This window comes from Montipora foliosa, chromosome 3 (genome assembly GCF_036669935.1).
Source record: "Montipora foliosa isolate CH-2021 chromosome 3, ASM3666993v2, whole genome shotgun sequence".
Taxonomy (NCBI): Eukaryota; Metazoa; Cnidaria; class Anthozoa; order Scleractinia; family Acroporidae; genus Montipora; species Montipora foliosa.
Window position 1 is genome coordinate 63,892,214 of NC_090871.1, and position 20,000 is coordinate 63,912,213.

Below are 20,000 nucleotides of genomic sequence, written 5' to 3' on the forward strand. Positions count from 1 at the left end.
TTTACTCAAATTAGCCCTTGATGCCTCCTTAAGCTTAAAATTTAAAAGAATATTTTGCCTTGAACGAGGCATCAAGGTCTAATTTGAATAAAAACAAAAGAATATCTAAATGGCGGCCATTTTGGAAAAAGGTGTAAACAACTTGTTAAAGGTTTTTTCAACATATTGTTTTGTGGCGGTCTCGCTGTGGCAGTCTCGCTGCTGCCGTCGTTGTTGCACAGGCACCGCATTTTAGTTTCAAGTTTGCTATACTGATGATTTTGTTTCTGAAAGTGAATCTGTATTGTTTCAGGACGTCGACGTGAGAGATCTCAGAGCGGCACACAATTAATAGATAAGCAAGACTATCTCTCAGAGAAGATTAAAATGATGAAAATGTCGGAAACAACTATGGAAAGTAATCTTGAGGTATCCAATGCAGTTGATCTATCAAGACAACAAAAGGATGTTGACTGGGTTCCTGGGTTGGCCGATTATTCGCCTGTCTGGGAGGATGACAAGGCAAAACAACTGTCAGAAGAGGATTATACCCAGATTCAGGGAAATATGACAAATATTCCCACAGAGCCGGAGGAAATAAAACTCTTTGTCAGGATTCCTTCTGAAATCATCACTTTAGAAGTCAGACCAAGTGATTCTGTTGAGAAAGTAAAGACGAAAGTTTTGGAGAAAACAGGGATACGACCAATTCAGCAGATACTCATCTTTGCTGGTAAGCAACTGGAAGATGGCCGCACTCTAACTGACTACAAAATTCAGGATGAAGCCACACTGCATGTGGTGCTGCGACCTCTTGGTGACAGCATACAAATCTTCGCTAAGTTGCTGAATGGAAAGCTGTTAACGTTAAAAGTGGAACCCGATGATCTTATCGAGAACGTGAAGGTGAAGATTCAGGACGAGGTAGGCATCTTCCCTGATGAACAGGAGCTCTTATATCACGGCAGGAAGCTCGAAAATGGTCGCACTTTGCGTTACTACAATATTCAGAAAGAGTTTACTTTGACCGTTGTTTCAGTCATGGAAATTTATGTAGATATTCCATCAACTGAAGAGACCATAACTTTAGCAATCAAATCAAGCGATGCCATCAGGGATCTGAAGAACAAAATTCAAGACCAAAAAGGAATTCAGGCTGAGGAACAGATTCTCATGTTTAATAGCGAGGAACTGAAAGATAGATGCAGCGTGGCTGACTGCAACATTCAGAATGGCTCTCTCCTGTCCTTGGTCGTCCGGGAAAGACGGAGAAATGGATGCGTTTTAAGTTAATTGAGAGTAGATCAAATTTCCCGAGAAAGCTGCAGAATCGTGATTTTCAAAGTGGTCAACTGAGGTGTTTTAATGCTAAAATCCTTTGTCAATCATTAATAATTCATGAAGGAGTAAGCCAATCCAAAAATGCAATTTGAGTCACATGAATATCACTGTAAACCCACTACAAACTGTAACTGTCTGAAAGGTCGCGGAGGGCTTAAAACGGTAGCAGGAAAAAACTGGGGTTTATGAATTAATGAATTATTGCTCTCAAATGTATCAATTTGATACAGAATACTAATTAGGTTATTAGAATTCTGTATGAAGTTTATACAGAATACTAATTATCTATTAGTATTCTGTATGAAAATCATACAAAATGTCCATTAAGTTCGCTTAGCTAGGTTTAAAATAACTATTTAGAAGGCTAAATTTTTATTTATTTATTTTTATTTTTTTAAAAACGTTTGGTTTTTTACCTTCAAAAAAATTTAGCCTTGTAAATAGTTATTTTAGTACACAGAATACTTATAGATTAATTAACATTCTGTTTCAGCTGATACAAAATACCACTGAAAACCTCCGTATCAAAGCAAAACTAGAGACTCCATGAGCGTACACTGGGTTGCCTGTGGTACAAAGGGACTGAATTGGGTGGTATTAAACTGCAGCATTCCAGGCAATTTTTTACAAGTCGGGGGTCACTAAAGCCATTTAAGGGGTCATCCAGAAGTCGTATCAGTAGAGGCCCTTTGGCTCACACGTTCGTACGACGAAACAAATCCTTTTCTGAGGTTAACAACCCGGCTACCGGCCTATTAATCATTTGTCAGAAAGAAGAAATTCCTGTAGACACGTATTGCTTACTTGTGGTACTGAAGTAACACAGCGCTTTATTCCATATTGTCAACCGAGCTGCGTTTGTCTTCCAGGAGATTTAAGTTGTCTTTGCGTAATACGTAGGTTTAACAGTACACGATATTGTTTTGGTATTGTATATTGTAGCAGGGTTGTCATTACGTTTTGAAGCAGGTGTAGCACTCAAGATTTCACCTGTAACATGTAAATACATGGCCAAAGGCCATGTAAAGGAAGGCCCGAAGGGCCTGAGCCCCTAGGGGGTTCTGGGGGCATGTTCCACCAGAAAAGTCTTCAAATTAGACCCTCGGAAATGCATTTTCCAGCCCTCTGAGGTGCAATCAATCAAAAAGTGATGAAAATAAAACAGGGCAAAAAGATAAACTTCACAATGAATGAAGATATTTACTAACCATGTGGAAATGGTCATGCATCACAGAACCTTGAAAAATGGTCAGTGGAATCCCATTTATATCAAGTACGGTGCATTGATATTGATTTTGTTACTGAAAATGGCGTCGGAATCCAACAACGATCGATCGGCGGTGTTCTCCAAAGGTTTCTTACAGAAAATGTTTGGATTTTTACAAAAAACACGTCTTAGGATCAGGAACACAAACAACGCAAGGCAGTAATTATATTTTGTAAGGTAAATGTTTATAAATAAATTTCAATTTGTTTTGCGCCATGAATATTCATTCTGCAGCAACCATCACTCGTAACATTGACAGGGCTCAGCCGTAACAGGTGTTACGGGTTACGGCCCCTAATGACAGCCCTGTTGTAGTGCCATGGTAGAAGTCTTAGTTAAATAGCCCCCTGAGAAGACATGTGGGAACTAGCAAAGTACTGAACCCAGAAAGATTGAAGAAAATAAAAGGGAATCGAGAAACATTGGCTTCTGGGCTGACATGTTGATCACTTCCAAGGTCCCTCACAACTTCTTTGTACCGCAAGTTTAAGCGTGCACTCTGAGCATCCGTCAGCTTTGTGATGTAGGAGGTCATTGATTTTTTCCAAGTCGTGCGGGGTTAGTATCTGGATGGGCGACCTAAAGAACATACCACTTTGGAACAGAAGCACTGGACCGAAAATTCTATTTTAACGCTAACAAATGCGGACCAAGCAAGAAACAGATTTTGTTAGCTTGCTTTATGCGAAACAAATATTGATGCAAAAGTAAATAAATAGTGATACACAGTTTTTAGGAAGAGCACAAGGAAGTTTTCTGAACGGTCGATCGAGAATAAAATATTTTGCCAACAACATTTATGACATGAAAACAACATTAATTTTGAACCCCGAATATAAAACATTACGATCATCGACAAACTTTTTGGGAGATTTTTGCTATTGTACTTTTGGCTGCACAAGTAAAGCGCAAAAGCGAAAGTGACATCGGATTCAGCGGGCGCCGTGATGAAGTTACCGCGGCGTGTTCACTCGCGAAACAGTGAAGCATCTGTGTCAAATGATGGCAAGATACCGGGTTTTTGTTTTTGTTAGTTTTCTTTTTCTTTCAAGTGTTATAAAGTTTGACAAGAAATGTGCGAATTAAACACAAAGATCACAATCGCCCAACTCTTCAGGTTGACAGTCAAAACTTTACTCTCCAAAACGAGGTTATTTATCGCCAGGTAATTCCATCGTTTTGGGAATAGCAGCTACTTAATTATTCATCAGTGTCACATTTTTTTTTTGCCGATTTTGGGGCTCATTTTGTTGAAACTCAAGCAAGCTTCCAACAGACCTGTTTATTTTCGTGACACTATACCACAAAAATGCTCCCGTATCACATTTCGACCCAGGTATGCAAATTTGTTAAGCTCCAAAATTATACAACATGATATTAAAGTTCACAAAGGCTGGAAATATCTCGGCAAAATCCTTTTCCAGTGAAAAATTAATTGAAACAAACAACATATTTACTATTAAAGGAAAAAAACCTTCCTATTTTAATTGCAAATGCGTGCGTGCAAACAAGAGATTCAATTAAATACATGTACAGTTTTGACAGTTCACATCAAACCCTTTTCGACTCGGAACCTTGACCGTAAACAATGAAGCACAAAAGTGACAACAACTTTCATTCAAATAATTCTTCACTGTCACATTTTCAAATATTTTACACCTTTGCAGAGTTGAGTACAAAATACCGGTAAATGTAAATTGTCAGACAACTAAGATGCGACTTGAGTAAACACTGAAATGCATTCTTGTAGGCGTTCGATTCCTTCAAAGTTAATTTGTTAAATCCATAAAAAAAAAATGCTATTTGATTGCCGTATTTTATATAATACCAAGTTAGTAAAATATTAGAAACAAAGCTCACTTGATATCCAAAGGCGAAAAATGAAATTGTTGTCGAAGACAATTGCTCGTGGCTTAAAATCCAGATATGTATTTTTCAGCGCTGTCTTGCTCATCCAAATGACGATCCATTCCGAGCTTCATGAGGGTATATTTTGTTTAAAGATCCTCTAAACCGCCATTCACGTCAATGACTTATTAGTGAAATTTCCAATTGTTACCGGAACACTGTGCAGAGTTGAGAACAGGTAAATACAAATAGCGAGACAACTGAGATCCACTATATGGATTCCTTCTCTGTCTTTGTTGAACCCTTACTGAGTTACCAGAGAACTGTTCATTTGGTTTCAGTGTTGTACAAAACACCACACTTGGCAAAATTTTAGGAAGACAGTTCACTTTGAATTACGGCTCGACGGGCGACAGATTGTTGTCGAAGTCCATTACTCGTCGCTTTTAACATTGGACCTCCTGTCTTGTTCAGTATCCAATTCGCTTGCCATTATTGAGCTTCATAAGGGTATATTTTGTTCAAAGATCCACTAAAACGCCATTCGCGTTACATGACTTTCAACGCCATTGCTGGTTAAGTTAATCGTTCTACTGTGTCTACCAGAGAAATCTACGCATTTCCCACTACCCTCTCGATCCTAAGAAAATACGCTCAGAAGGCTCTATGCACAAAGACACCACTTAGCAGGGGGGTGACAGGCAAGACTTTTACCGACACGGAAAAAAAAATTAGAAAACGACGAAATTAAACACAGATTCCGACTGGGTTTGCCTATGGCAACCCAGTAAATAGTGTTAGCAGACCAGTCGATACGAACTCGTACCAGTCCATCGTTGGGAGCCTACTTTATGCTGCAATCACAACTCGTCTGGACATCGCCCAAGCAGTGGGAGTTGTGTCGACGTTCTGTGCAAATCCCACACAAAGTCACTTAACTGCAACAAAACGGATTCTCAAATATCTGAAAGGAACTGTATATGTTGGCCTGAGTTACAAGAAGTGTGCTGATGGAAACCTGATTGGTTACTCAGATGCTGATTGGGCGGGTGATGTGGAGGACCGTCACTCCACTTCAGGAAACGTGGTTTTATTGGCTAAGGGAGCAGTGAGCTGGCTGAGCAAGAAACAGGTCACAGTTGCGCTGTCGACAACAGAAGCTGAGTATGTATCCCTTAGTACGGCCACCCAGGAAGCAATTTGGCTCCGAAGGTTACTCACAGACGTAGGAAAACCTCTCGAGGAACCCATCGTAATTAATGAAGACAACCAAGGAGCTATTGCAATGGCAAAGAATCCCGTGGGTCATGCTAGGACCAAACACATTGATATACGCTATCATTTCGTTTGCGAAGGAGTGCAAGACGGAGCGATTATTTTAAAATATGTAGCCACTGGTGAGATGATTACGGACATTCTGACGAAGCCGTTACCTAAGCATCCCTTCGAGAACCTTGTCATCCAACTAGGAATGAAAACTGTCAAATAAGCAACGTCAAAAGTGGGAATGTTGTTATTGTGAAAAAAAAAACATTTGACGGTTGCTAATTTGAACTTTTAATGTATACACACTGACACTACTTCTCAGGACTATTTAATCAAGTTTCCCATTGGTGATAGTGTTTTTTCTTTTGTCACTGAAACTATTGTTTTTCGTTTTAATTTAAGTTTAAACAGCTTATTCTGTTGTACGTTTACTTTAGTGTGTAACCCGCGGCGAGTGATGAGAAGGGTTGTTCTACGTTGGGAAAAATAAAACAGTTTGGGACCCACACTCAAAAAAACACTTCAAACAAGTAGAGGGAGTACAAAGAGGAGCCGAACGCTTCCTTAAAAACTACTACATCAGCTACATTGGTTATGTCTAATAATATTAGAGGAATAAAGATGTTTTGTCCAGGGACGGCGGAAGGGGGGGGGGGGGGGGGGCCAAACAAGAAAGCGCCGAAGACGCTAACTTGTAGGGGGTTCTAGGGAAATTCTCCGCCAGAAAGTTTTGAAATCTTCAAGCTAAATGCAGCATTCTTGGCGAGATATCAAAAAAAATAAACCTGGATCAACCGTAAAAACCCTCTAAAGTGTTTTATTTTTTGCTTGAAATTGGGCCTTCCCTCGGCTCCGCCGTGCCTGTTGTCGGTAAGCTAAATTTTTTGTCCGGCGTTCTGTGCCTCTCAAAAATGAGTACATGTATAGTATCGCGTGAACCCTGTCACTGCAGTTGTCAAAGAAGGCAAATACATGAAAAGATTAAAAGAAACTAAAAAGGGTGTAAAAGGATTCAAGTGGCGGAGTAACTACTCTTCCTCTTGTTTAGTTTCAGTTCACTCCTCTGCAGAAAGCTGAACGCTGCAATCATCGGTCGATAATTCAGCTGCTCCTGGACCATGATGCAAAACCAACTTCAGCAACCAGCAAGCTTCATATCAATTTGTCCGTTTTTTGACAAATACTGTAGGCAATGAAGCAATAACATGAATTTTGCGCGGCATTAATTAACTGTCTTGATCATTGCTAATTGAAATTACGCCTCTATACCACAAATGCCCTTTGTATCCCCCTGGCGCATTTTTATAATGGGAGCGTATTACTTGTAGGGGACTTGTGCTACTTAAATATGGAAATTTTCATGCTTAAACTAGTGTTTGAATAAAACTCAAATCATTTCACTAAGTTGGGGCTGAACTGAAGATGGTCAACTGAGATACACGAAAATGTATGTGCCAAAGGAGGAAGAGTGGTCGCGGGAGGGGGGCGGGGGGAAGGGGGCTTTTGTCAAATCGTCTAATTATACAAATAGATTGCGTGCTTCTGTTCAGTACACCTTCAGTAATTTCAGTGATAGATTACAGATGACGTCAAAATGTGGTGAGAACAAAAAACACAAGGCGATAGCGGTGTGTCAATGGTGTTCTTACCACATTGCGCTATTACTAGGGACTTTACGATTTACGACGCGGTCGTCAACGAGAACGCCACGAAACAAGAATATCATTGGTTAAAAGAGGAAAAATAATCGTGCTGCACGTGCAGCACGCATTTTGCAAAAATTCGTGCGGTACTCTGCACAACAACGACGTGAAATCACCAAATTTGAGGATTTTTGACAACGTGAGCGCACAAATGTGAAGCTATAATTCCCTTTTTTTGCTTTGAAACCGCTCGTACCAATCTATTTTTAGGATACTTCGCCCACATTGTACGACGCAAAGGAGATGGCCTAACCGCAAGAAACTCACGACAGTGCAAAGTTATATTTTGAGGTGACGGTTTCGTTGACGTCGCCGTCGTAGATCGTAAAGTCCCTACTGAACAGACTTACGGCGACATGAGTTTTATATAATAACGAATTAATAGTTTTGATGATGACGTCAGGTGTGCGTCTGCCCTGTAATAGATCATAGATAAGAACCAATCAAAGCGCGTGCATTATTGAGCTTATGATATAATTCGAATCAACAAGTTTTTTGAAACGGATTTCACTATAAAAGTTAACGTTAAAAAACAACGACGTTTCGACCGTTCGACGGTCATTTTCAAGTTGAACAGTAAAAATTTTTGAATGCGCTAAAATTTTGCAATCGATTATAAAAATGCTAATAAGATACTGACCAAAACTCTAAAATATTTACATAGAAACAATACACACACACGAAAGAATAAAAGAATTGTGGCATGAAGAAACGCTAAGTAAATAACTCCTTTGCCTTTGGTCTTTCGAAGCGGATGGGTATGAATTTAGTTTCATTGCTAATAGATGATTCCTTCAGTAGGCTGACATACTCTGTTTTGTCCAAGATCACAACTCCCGAGCCCTTATCCGGTCGAGTAATTACGATGTCGTCTCTCTTCTTTAGCTGACCTATCGCTCTTAACATTGATTTTAGGGGTGTCGGGCCCTTCCTCTTCATGTGCTTAGATCTAACAAGGAGGACTGCCAACAAGGAGCTTTTACTAGAACATCCAAGAGTGCGTACCAATTAAGAAATCGTTGGGGGATCGAGCTTTCTTTATGGCCGCCCCCAAACACTGAAACGTTTTACCTGATACATTGCGTGAAATAACATCGGTGGACTCATTTGAGGCTCATTTAAAGATTTATTTATTTCGAGACGCTTTTAGGGCGAGTTTCAATCAAGTAATTACTTTGGCCTATCAAAAAGGACCAATCAAAACTAGAAGTAATTACACGTAGCCGACACATAGCGCGGGAAAATGTGCACGCGCGAGCTACGACTGGTTTTGTTTTCACTTCTGATTGGTTGAAAAAGTGGCGCAAGAACTCTGAACCAATCACTGAGTGAAGTAATGCAAAACCAAAGTAATTCGCAAATTACTTTCGACACTCAATTGAAAACCGCCCTAAGCATTTTATATAGTCACGGATTTGCTTTTAATATTGCATGCATGGAAAGATATACATTTGGTGAGGCAAGGCAGCCTCGAATTTCGGAAAACTGTAGAAGCGTGTCTGGCTAAACCTAAAAACTGCTCTTAAAAACCAGAATCAGAGTCTACTCTGTATGCATCCTCAGCACCCTGGTGTATGAGAGTGAGATATGGCTTGCGTACACCAGACAAGAAGCTACACTGAACACACTCCACGTCAGATTCCTCCGCAAATTCTTGGAATCACCTGGAAGAATAAGATCACCAACCAGGAAATGTTTGAAACTGCAGAACTGCCAACTATCCAGTACCTCCTCTGAGCGTAGACTACGTTGAAGGGTAGCTGTCAAGACGGGCTGCAAACGGGAAGACGTAGAGAGGTTGTGGATCTGTGAGGAGAAGAGACAGAGGAAGAAGGCTTCCACAGATAACCCGACGAACGCGATAACTTACGCCTATTCATACTGCCACAGGCCTTGCAGCTCCAGAATCGTTCTTCCCATTCGGTCACTAGCGAAAGTGTCTACGCCAATATCCATTGCCTGCAAGGCAGAAGGAGGCAATATATATATATATATATAAGGTGAACGAAGTCGTAATCCAACAACTCTTTTTCACAGCATTTTATCTTTAGAAATCGATCGAATGAATTCTTCTTTCCAGAAAGTTGTGACACTTATTGCGTCCAGTATAGAGTGAAGCCCCTGGAAGACCGAAAACAGGCCCAGTGTATGTGTGTTAAGCGAGATCATTTTCCATTCCGGCGTTTTGACCGCGAGTCCAACAAGAGGTAGTCTCGAGACCCCAAAAGTTTTGGGCAATGGTGCCACATTTCGTTTGGGACCGCTACGTAATTGTCAGCGCGGTGCCAAAAATGTGCCTTGCTGTGCCGATTTTTTAGCGCGTGTAAATGGGGTTTTAGTTTCGAAAAATGATAGAAAATCATTGAGGAGCGTGTGTGAATGGTAACCGCTGTAAGTATTTGGGAAGCAATTCTTTTGATTCCAGATAAAATTAAAATTGTTTTAGATATTAGCTATTTTCCTTCATGCTTTATAGAAAGGACGATCTGAGAGGAAACTATTCCATTAGCGTGTGGTAAAATGCTATCCCATAAGTATTGCAAGCATACAATGTAAGGATGCGTTCTATCGACCTTATTCCGGACTTGGAATACATAGTTCTAATTGAAGTCAGAAATCCTTCGATTTTACAGAGATTCACATGGAAATTATCAAACACGTGTTAAAATGAAATTTTAAGCACATCTTCAACATCCTAGTTGCTTAAAACATACTATTTCAAATCATCAGTACACCTATTCTAACTGCGTTATAGGGCCAATCAAATGCACCCTTAAGAGATTCACAATCTTGTGTAATCAAGAAAATCGAGCCCCCGAAGACAATTACTGTAATATTTGATGTCAATAATATATTCACCCCATGATCGAGAAAAAGAAAAAGCCCCAACAGTTGGATGCTCTTCCGAAGTTACTACATGAATCCCTCCCAAAAGGAGTCAGCACGTGACAAATTACTCAGCGAAATGAAAGTAAACATTTGCAAGACGCTGGATTATTTTAAGTGATTCCAGATTCCTTGTTTTAGGCAAACCCCAACGCTAGACATATCGGGCGAGTTTCAAGGGTGTGTCTTCAAATCTATGAAGACGCTTCCACAACAAAATCGTTCAGAAATTATGCAAAAGCTTCCAAAACTGGAGCTAGGATGAGCTAACACAATTTCAAAGTCAGATACTTTGTTAACAGATGAATCATGGTCTTTAGCAACCAGAACCTTGGCTTCCCGGACCTTATGAACCGGAAATCTGTAACAGTTGTTTCGCCTCAAACAACGTATCTGAAAGCTTTAGTTTTAACTCCGGTATTATGGTATTATCGAGTCAAAGCACTGAAAGAGCTCTGAAGGTGAACTTCCGGTTTTTCATTTTTGACGTCGGGGACGGTGCGTTCTCCGGCGTTGCTTGAGCTCATTAATACATGGTCCAGTGCAGCAGGTACACAGACTCGAGCAGCAACACAATGCAACCTGGCGCAGGGACAACCCCATCGAGCGGGGAGGGGCAGGGGTTGTCGTTCCATTCTCCCAGCATTCGTTGCAAACCCACTTCCGCATCTTTGAACCAAAAAAATAATGGCCGTATCTAAGGGGAGAAGTTTCGAAGAAGTTGTGCTCACTTGATAGCAGAGCGGCGGAGTTTGTGTCAGATTGACTTATTTAGGTAGGAATCATTATAACTTTATTTCTCTTTTTAGGAGAAGTGACTCCATTTTAAGGAAAAATGCACAAATCACAAGCAAGAATGCCGTATCTCATCTCCGGTCGAATGCATATAAATTTCTGACAACTGTTACTTGTTATTATCTGGCTATTGCGACATCTTTTGAGGGGTTCCTAAGTTTGTACTTGTAAACAATAACTATGCTAAAGTCTTACGTTAACGCGTTTAAAATGACATACATCCAAGCTTTTCTCTATTTTCGAATTCCCCATAATACACTTTGTTTGCCCTCCAAATTTTGCATAAACTATTGTTTTCAAATGCTTTCGGGGACACTGCATATTCCCAAGAGCATTTGAAAACAATGGTTTATGCAAAATTTGGGAGCAAACAAAGTATATTATGGGGAATTCGAAAATAGAGAATGTAGTGTAAGCTTATTACATGCATGTATATTAACTTGATTGTCACAACTCATGCACATCGTGCAGTCGAACGATTTATTCCATCATAGGCGGCCCAAACTCATAATTATTTGAATGCTCAGTTAATGTAACGATTTGTAGTGTTTACATGGGAAACAAGATCCAGTGCTTTCAGTAAGTTTTGCAGTGGATGACTGGGAAAATAACATAGGCGGTAGGGTTGTCCACATTATGCCGGCATAATTTTGAGCATAATAGTTAGGCATGAGCATCACGCCAGCATAATAGTAAGACAAATTCCCGGAAATATGTCAAAATCTCAAAAATGAATAAATAAATACATCAGAATTAGGTACAATCTCAAAATTGGGATTCCGTTTTCCTGTGGTGAAGTTTACATGATAATGGACAGCCCCAGACTTCACCACGGGAAACGGACGTGGCCACTTGGGGCGACTGGGAGTTTGGGACTTTCATTTTTATGTAAAAAATGAGTGATCCAGGGGAAAATTTTTGAGCATAAAGAATTAGCATAATTGTGAAAATTGTGAGCATAATGTGGACAAACCAAGTAGAGGGATGTGGAATCCCGAGTGCTGAAGGCATGAGCCTCAAGGGGGGTCTGGGGGCATGTTCAACCACTGCAAGTTTGGAAATGCCATTTCCAGCGTTTTCCTAAAGGTGTTTCCCTGTAAAAGGCAATGGAAATTAGGCAATAAAACACTACAATGATAGTCATTTTTGAAAGAAATTGCTGCCTTATCAGTACTTAAATACATTATAGGCAGAATGTCATGTAACTTGACAAGTTTTTTTTTTTTGAGAAGAAAACTCCATAATTCAGACTTAAGTTCAGCAAGTAAAGTGATTTTATTTTCATGATAGAAAATGGTGGAAAAGCACCTACACAGGAAAACTTTCAAATGGTTGTGCAAATGGCAGGTCTAAAACACAGGTCACATTCCACAGGTCACTTGTTGCAGGTCATTGTTTTACCTTTTTGAAAATAACCTAAAACCCTCAATTTGGCTAACCCTAGGCCTAAAAACCAACCTTAGGCCAAGGGTTAGCCAAATTGAGGGTTTTTGTTACTTTCCAAAGCGTAAAACAATGACCTGCAATGATTGCCCGGTAGAATGTGAACTGCATTCTAGACCTGCCGTCGTGAAGTACGTAGCGGTATGGACCAAAGTACCCAGCGGTCTATCGCCAGCAACCGCCTTCTATTGAAACCTCTGCTTTTCATAGTTTTTTACAGTGAAGAAAATAAAAAAAGTAAACTTACTTTTGCTTCCTCTTGTGTCCCTGTGTCGATTTGAGGCGTTCTGGGCTGGATTTGAAATTTGCTCCTATCCTTCATTAAAAGAGATTAAGGCTGGAGACTCGGAACCTCTGAAGCCAGTGATCACTCCATGATCAAGGACGATTTAAGCCAAAAAATTAGCTTGATTTGGCCTTTTGTCCACTCTCACGTGAAAATCGATAACAAACGATATACATGTAGCACACAGGCCCAGAGTCCAACAATAATTTCCACATTCTTAGAGAAAAAGCCAGTTTTAACGAAAAACCTGCTACTTTCTCCATTTCAAAAAGCCCTTTTTGATTCATACATGACATGACCATTGGAAGCTCAGGCTTAGCAGCCTGGCTTAGTGACATTATTTTCCCATGGGGATGGTTGAAAAGTTCCAAATTGACGAAGTTTGATATTAGATAATCACCCCTAGGGAGAAGTGAAATTTTCAACAAGCCAGGCTGCTAAGCCGAACCTTCCAATGTCATGTCATGTATGAAACCCAAAGGGCTTTTTAAACTGGAGAAGGTGGTGGGTTCTTCATGAAAACTGGCTTGTTCTCTAAGCATGTGGCAATTTTTGTCAGACTCTAGGCCCTTATGCTATATCGTTTGTTATCAAGCTTCATGTGAGAGTGGACAAAAGGCCAAATCAAGCTGATTTTTCAGCTTAAACCGTCCTCGATCGTGGAGTGATCACTGGCTTCAGAGGTTAAAAGTCTTTAACCTTGTTCTCTTTTAAAGAAGGATAGGAGCAAAATTCAAAATGCCTCAAATGGACACAAGGACACAAGATGCAGGAAAGGTAAGTTTATTTTTTATTTTCTTGGCTGTATAAAACTAGGATGGGAGGCACGGTGGCCTCATGGTTAGTGCGCTCAACTCCGGATCAAGTGGTCCGGGTTTGGGTCCTGGCCGGGGACATTGTGTTGTGTTCTTGGGCAAGACACTTTACTCTCACGGTGCCTCTCTCCACCCAGGTGTATAAATGGGTACCGGCGAATTTAATGGCCGGATGGGCCTTCTAGGCTCGTAGCAGACTTTACCTATAAAACTGGGATAAGCAGAGGTTCAATAGAAGGTGCCTGCCGGCAATAAACTGCCGGGTACTTTGGTTTATCCTGCCACCTATTTCGCACGACCATTTAAAAGTTTTGATGTGTAGGCACAGGTAACCCAGGCTCACTGTGTGTAGGTAAATATAGAGAACATATGAGGCGAAGTTTTGGTCTGAAAATTTGCTAGAAAATGGAAATAAAAATCGATAAAACCTACCATGTGGTGAGCTGTTGTTGTCTTTAATACGTACACAAAGTTTCGGGAAAAATGGTCCCCGTTCACCTTCCTTCATAATATAGTGACAAGGTAGGAGACGGAAGCCAGCTTCTGGACTCCGGTCGACCCAAAACAAGCACGATTTTTTTCGCGAAAATCGAATCCAGTCGCTAAATAAACACGCCAGGCTCGTGGAACATGAATTTCTCTAAACCATGAATCCACTGAAGCATCTCCAGGTAGCAACACGAAGCCAGCAGACTCCGTAAAACTTGTAAGTTAACCTGCTAAAATGGTGGCCGGAAAGCGTTGTACTCGCGAAGCGTCCAATTCAAAATGGCACTGAACTCTAGATGCCTGGTGACGAGTTATTATACTCGTCACCAGGCATTTTGAATTGGACACTTCGTGAGTACAACGCTTTCTGGTGGCCATTTTAGCAGGTTAACTTACAAGTTTTACGGAGTCTGGTGGCTTCGCGTTGCTACCTGGAGATGCTTCAGTGGATTCATGGTTTAGAGAAATTCATGTTCCACGAGCCTGGCGTGTTTATTTAGCGACTGGATTCGATTTTCGCGAAAAAAATTGTGCTTGTTTTGGGTCGATGGGAGTCCATAAGCTGGCTTTCGTCTTCTACCTTGTCACTATATTATGAAGGAAGGTGAACGGGGACCATTTTTCCCGAAACTTCGTGTACGTATTAAAGACAACAACAGATCACCACATGGTAAGTTTTATCAATTTTTATTTCCATTTTCTAGCAAATTTTCAGACCTAAACTTCGCCTCATATGTTCTCTATATTTACCTACACACAGTGAGCCTGGGTTACCTGTGGTGTAGGTGTTTTTCCAACGTTTTTTATTTTCTTCTCTGTAAACTAGGATAAGCCAATCTTTTTTGGCATTTCATGTTTCCCACATAAACCCCACAAATCATTACATTAACTGAGCATTCAAATTATGAGTCTGGGCCACCTGTGATTCCATCAAACACCCAATGGTTTCTCAAATAACTTCATTATTTTGTGTCTGGTCTGCATATTGTACCCAGTCTGCAGTCTGCATTTTGTGCTGACCAAGGTCCAAACAACAACTGTTACATTTATTTGTGCTACAAAATAAGACTTATAACTAACTAAATGCAAGTTATAAATTAAAAATACATACAGCAGCTGGTCACCCCAAGTAACTTGAGAGCTGAACTAGAACTAAGAAATACCATTGCCTTATGATTTACGTGATCATCAGTGGATCAGCCAGGTTGATTGGGCTGTTTCAAGATCTGGCCTCAATATAAATTCCACTGGAAAACCATGTTGATACTCAAGTTCAAATCAGAGCATTATCTAGCCCGTTTATCAAAATCTTGGTTTTTCGTGGCAACATATGACATCAGCAGCTTGATTTGTGAATTATTAATTTATGAAATATTTTGTGCATTCACTACTTGCACAAATCCCATAATACACCTCTTTTACCCCCCAAAAATCTGCATAGGCATTGTTTTCGACTTCTCTTGGGACATTTTCCTGTCCCAGGAGAATTTGCAAACAATGGTTATGCAAAAGTTTTGGGGGGTAATAGAGGTGTATTATGGGATTGTGCAAGTAGTGAATGTTTGACTTTGATATGCTTTTAAAGGTTCTGGACACAAACCAAATTTCAGCAGATAAATTGCAATTGGCACTTTTACACCTTTTAAAATTACATAATTATTTTTGTTTAGTGATTACTGTAGCTTCCAATATTGTTACTAGGGAACTTTAGAATGGTTACCACTATAAGGATGGAATTCTCCAGGGTGCACTTGCTCAATGTGCAAACAAAAATTAGCCAGTGCTACTTGTACTCCAATCTCACTGATAGTCTCTAATTTAAAATGTATTTACAGTAGAAATAAAGTTAATATAATTAGTAAAGATGTGTGATTTTTGGTGCTTTTTACAATCTTGCTTTGTAAGCACCTTTCCTTTTAAATTGCTGTGACCTTCATTCTGCATAAGACACAATTTATGCTATCAACCCTTCATTAATTAGTTAAGGTGCACATGACCATTTTGTTGAGGCTTCTGATCATGATGCGGATTTTTACATTGGAATCTTTCCACAATCATCTTGCGTATAATTTCCCCACAAGTGTTCTGGCAATTTGGAATACATACATGTACATATATTTAAATATTGAATAAATAAAATTAATGACTGAGTGAGTGCATGTATACATGCATGTGTGCGTGAGTGAGTGTGTGTGTGCATGCGTGAGTGCATGTTTACATAATTGACTACTTCCCGTGAGAAGCTTTTCAGAACCAATGAAACAAATGATGCAAACGAAAATAAGAAAGTTAAGAATCCCAACTGGCTATTTAAGACACACCAGTTAGCTATTTACAAATGCATGGAAGGCGTTGAACCAGGGACTAATGAGAAAAACTCCAGATAGTGGTCAGAGGCAAGACTGAAACTGGGACCTCCAGATTAAAAGTCTGTCGCCCTAAACACTTGGCCATGCTGCCTCCAGTCTTTGACAGTCATATGTCAATCATAAAATTAATGACCAAAGATTCTGTAAGGACCCCTGTGGCCTCTCTTGTGTCTCTCAGAATACTTTCTTTTCTCTGTCTTAACCAGAAGTTTTACATGCCTTTCCTGGGAAGATTTGTCATACTTTATAGTATAGTTTTCCAAGAGTAGGCAAGTTTTCTCACAACGGTATCCCTGTATGTCTTTCAGTTGCAGGTGTCATACACTCCAGATTATGGCTTCTGTTTCACAAGAATTTCAAGGGCACAACCAAGCTGATGGATCTGGTAAAGTCAAAGTCACTATTTTGGCTTCTGAATGGGGATCGAGTAAGGGCGGACTTTCCACGGTAAACAGAAAGTTAGCCATTCAGTTGGCAAAATTCACTGAAGTGGAAATCACTTTCTTTGTGCCACAATGCAGTGAAGGGGACACGAAAGAAGCCCTCAGACACAACATAAACATTGTTGAAGCAAAAAAGTTTATCGCTTATGAAGATCTGGAGTTACTTAGCTTTCCACCAGATGATCTGCCAATCGAGGTGATCATTGGTCATGGAGTGAAACTTGGCCGTCAGGCACAAGTTATAAGAGAGCGTCACAAATGCAAATGGGTGCAAGTGGTGCATACAGACCCAGAGGAGCTGGGAATGTTTAAATCCTGCCCAGATCCAATTTCCAAGGGTGAAGAAAAGCGCAATATTGAAGTCAAGCTTTGTGAAGAAGCTGACTTTGTGGTAGCAATTGGACCCAAGCTAGCCGAGTCTTTCCGTAGATATCTTCGAGCCTGTAAAAAACATCAGACAATTTTTGACTTTACTCCTGGTATTTTTGAAGAATTTCTGAGTGTTGATCAAGACCCTAATGAAAGAAACCATTGCAGTGTTTTGATGTTTGGCCATGGTGATGCAGAAGACTTTCAGTTAAAGGGATTTGACATTGCAGGAAAGGCTGTTGCCTCACTTGCTGACACTCATCTTGTCTTTGTTGGAGCAGCTGATGGAGAATATCAGGAGATAAAACAATCGTTCTTGGAGTGCAATCTACAAGCTAGTTGCCTGAGGGTTAGAGGCTATGTCAAGTGCAAAGAGAGCTTAAGGAAATTATTTTGTGAGGTAGATCTAGTAGTCATGCCTTCTAGAACTGACAGCTTTGGGTTGACTTGTCTTGAGGCCTTGTCAGCTGGTCTGCCATTTCTTGTCAGCAAAAACTCTGGATTTGGGGAATCCCTAAGCAAAGTACCATTTGGCTCATCATTTGTGATTGACTCAGAGAAACCCGAGGTATGGGCTGCTGCCATCAAGAACATCTGGGATAAAGAGAGGCAAAGTCGGCTTGAGGAGGTTCAGGTTTTACGCTCGTCATATGAGCAGAAATACAGTTGGACCAAACAAAGTGACGCCCTTCTCGTCAAGATAATCAACCTTGTTCGTGGTATGAGGCTTCCATTTTTTTGCATGCAGTTTGAATTGAATTTAAGAAATGTGTCATACACTAATGTGGATGGCTTGCACTATTTTTCTCTTTTCCCTTAGGATCCATCAAGTGTTTAAGATCACTTTTGATTAATGTACCCCATCCTAGTTATTGATGAAGTGCTGCTGAGAAAAAGAAAAACATGTCAAATCATATCTCAATGGAGACTTGGTGTGTTTGTTTTTCTTTGCCATCAATCACCAGGGTTCTATCTAGGCTGTTTCAGGGGTAGAAACTTACCCCCCAAAATATCCAGCTTCCCCTGTAAAAAATATTATCATTACAGCATATAAGTGACTATATCTGAAAAATCATCCAAGCGTGACAAGATCAGTGCACACGAAGTAAGTATTCCCTGTCTAAGGACACTATATGACAAGGAACACGCAGTATAGCAAACTGCTGGCCTTACAGCAGGCTCGGTTATCATGCTGTACATTTTGTTTATTTTGTTAGCAAATATCGGAGCCAACTGTAACATTGTCAGAACGTAATCTTGACTAAGAAACGAACTAAAATACCCCTGTAACATTTCTCAAAATCTAATAAATGCAAATTTTCTGGGGAGGGGGGGGGGGGGGGGGAATGTGGCAATGCCCAGAACCCCCTAGGAAGCTTGTGGTAACAACAGATCCTAGATATAACCCTGATCACTGTGGTAGACCTTACAGAAAACAGAGATATTTTCTTCTAAATGGGTTTGTATTCTGCATTACAATTGCCAGATTTTGATTCACCTGGTTGGTTTCTGTTTTTAGCAGTTTGCAAGAAGTTGCTTTGGATAATATTATAATGATACAGTAGGTGGCAGTAATACTGACAAAAATTAACCCCTATAGTTGGATTTAAGTCTGGGTTTGAGACCATTTTCGAAGCAGTAGTGAAAGTCCGAGTCCGTGCATGGAAGACCTTCTTGGGAGCTTGCTCCTTATGACCGTGAATCAGAACAAACTAAAGATTTCACTACGTGGTGACATTTCGCTGCAAGTTCGTCATATCCCACTTCCTCATTTTAATGGCTTTATGATCCCAAAAACTCCAGACTGATTGCTAAAAACGCATTTCCGAGGACTAAAAATTCCAAAATTTTCCAGTGGCCCCAACAGGGGAGCCGCCTTCTGCGGCATCTTTAATCGGATGCCAACTGGGTTGTCAAATGATGCATTTGATATGTTTTGGGGACAGTGAAATCTTTTTTTTAATTTTTAATTTTATTAATTTACACAAAATTAGACAGCTACTAGCAAATGATTGCACACATACACGAAAACATAAGGCATGCATTACAATAACTTACAATGGCAGCTCTATAATATATTTATACTTTTTTCAAGGAAGAGTGCAATTTTCTATTGTCCAATGAACATTTACTTTCTTAAAAAATTCAGTTAAAGTGGGTTTCTTTTCGGAACACATACAGGCATACTTGTAAAATAAAATATATTCATTTGTTTAACCAGTCGGGAAACTTGTTCTGCCAATTCCTTGTACCACTTGGGTCCATGGAGCAATTTCCATAGAATATTTTATGATAGGTTTTGCAGCGCATTTCGACGAAAGTGATAGAGGTCTCAATGGGAAGTATGGCAGTCGTTTATAAGAAGTCACATAGGGGAACAGCATTTTGCGCCGCTTGACGCCGCTGTCCTCTTAAGACCTTGTGGAATGGATGCAATCAACTGGAAATAGTACAGATAGTTGGCCTTTATATTGAATTTATTTTGAAGTTCATCAAAGGATAGGAAACTACTATAAGCATTGAAGACATCATACATGTCATGAAAGTAACTCCACGTTCGAACCAGGATCTCCAAAATAAAGTACTGTTGCCTACAGTTATTAACTTGTTATTCCAAAGAATGAGTTCATCATTTGAATTGATAGAGGTATACTTTTTAAATCATGGAAAAATTGGAGATGTTCCCGTTGAAAGAGAGGTA

The 20,000-nt window shown here is 40.1% G+C and overlaps 3 protein-coding genes across 4 annotated transcripts in view; all 3 read left to right on the forward strand.

Moving 5' to 3' along the window:
- Positions 1–375: 375 nt before the first annotated feature.
- On the forward strand, positions 376–1,272 carry LOC137996214 (polyubiquitin-B-like). The gene has a single exon (XM_068841633.1). It carries the CDS (start codon positions 376–378, stop codon positions 1,270–1,272), a length of 897 nt encoding a protein of 298 aa, XP_068697734.1.
- A 2,624-nt stretch (positions 1,273–3,896) lies between these two features.
- Positions 3,897–5,924, forward strand: LOC137996215 (uncharacterized). Its single transcript, XM_068841634.1, has 2 exons — positions 3,897–3,923; positions 5,193–5,924. Exons 1-2 carry the CDS (start codon positions 3,897–3,899, stop codon positions 5,922–5,924), a joined length of 759 nt encoding a protein of 252 aa, XP_068697735.1.
- A 5,045-nt stretch (positions 5,925–10,969) lies between these two features.
- LOC137997938 (polyubiquitin-C-like) overlaps positions 10,970–20,000 on the forward strand; it is a 26,537-nt gene continuing 17,506 nt past the window's right edge. The window contains exons 1-2 of one of the 2 annotated variants that reach the window (XM_068844268.1): positions 10,970–11,065; positions 16,796–18,018. In XM_068844268.1, the coding sequence (XP_068700369.1) occupies positions 16,821–18,018 (1,198 nt within the window). In that variant the 5' untranslated portion in view covers positions 10,970–11,065; positions 16,796–16,820. Of the gene's footprint in view, positions 11,066–14,491; positions 14,789–16,795; positions 18,019–20,000 lie in introns of those variants that run through there. The other variant, XM_068844269.1, reaches the window with a different exon arrangement.

Excerpts from the sequence above, each read along its gene's own strand:
- LOC137996214 (XM_068841633.1), top strand. The coding sequence starts at position 376 with ATGTCGGAAACAACTATGGAAAGTAATCTTGAGGTATCCAATGCAGTT.
- LOC137996215 (XM_068841634.1), top strand. The coding sequence starts at position 3,897 with ATGCTCCCGTATCACATTTCGACCCAG. Across the intron at positions 3,924-5,192 it reads CGTATCACATTTCGACCCAG|ATTCCGACTGGGTTTGCCTA; the intron begins GTATGCAAATTT and ends AATTAAACACAG.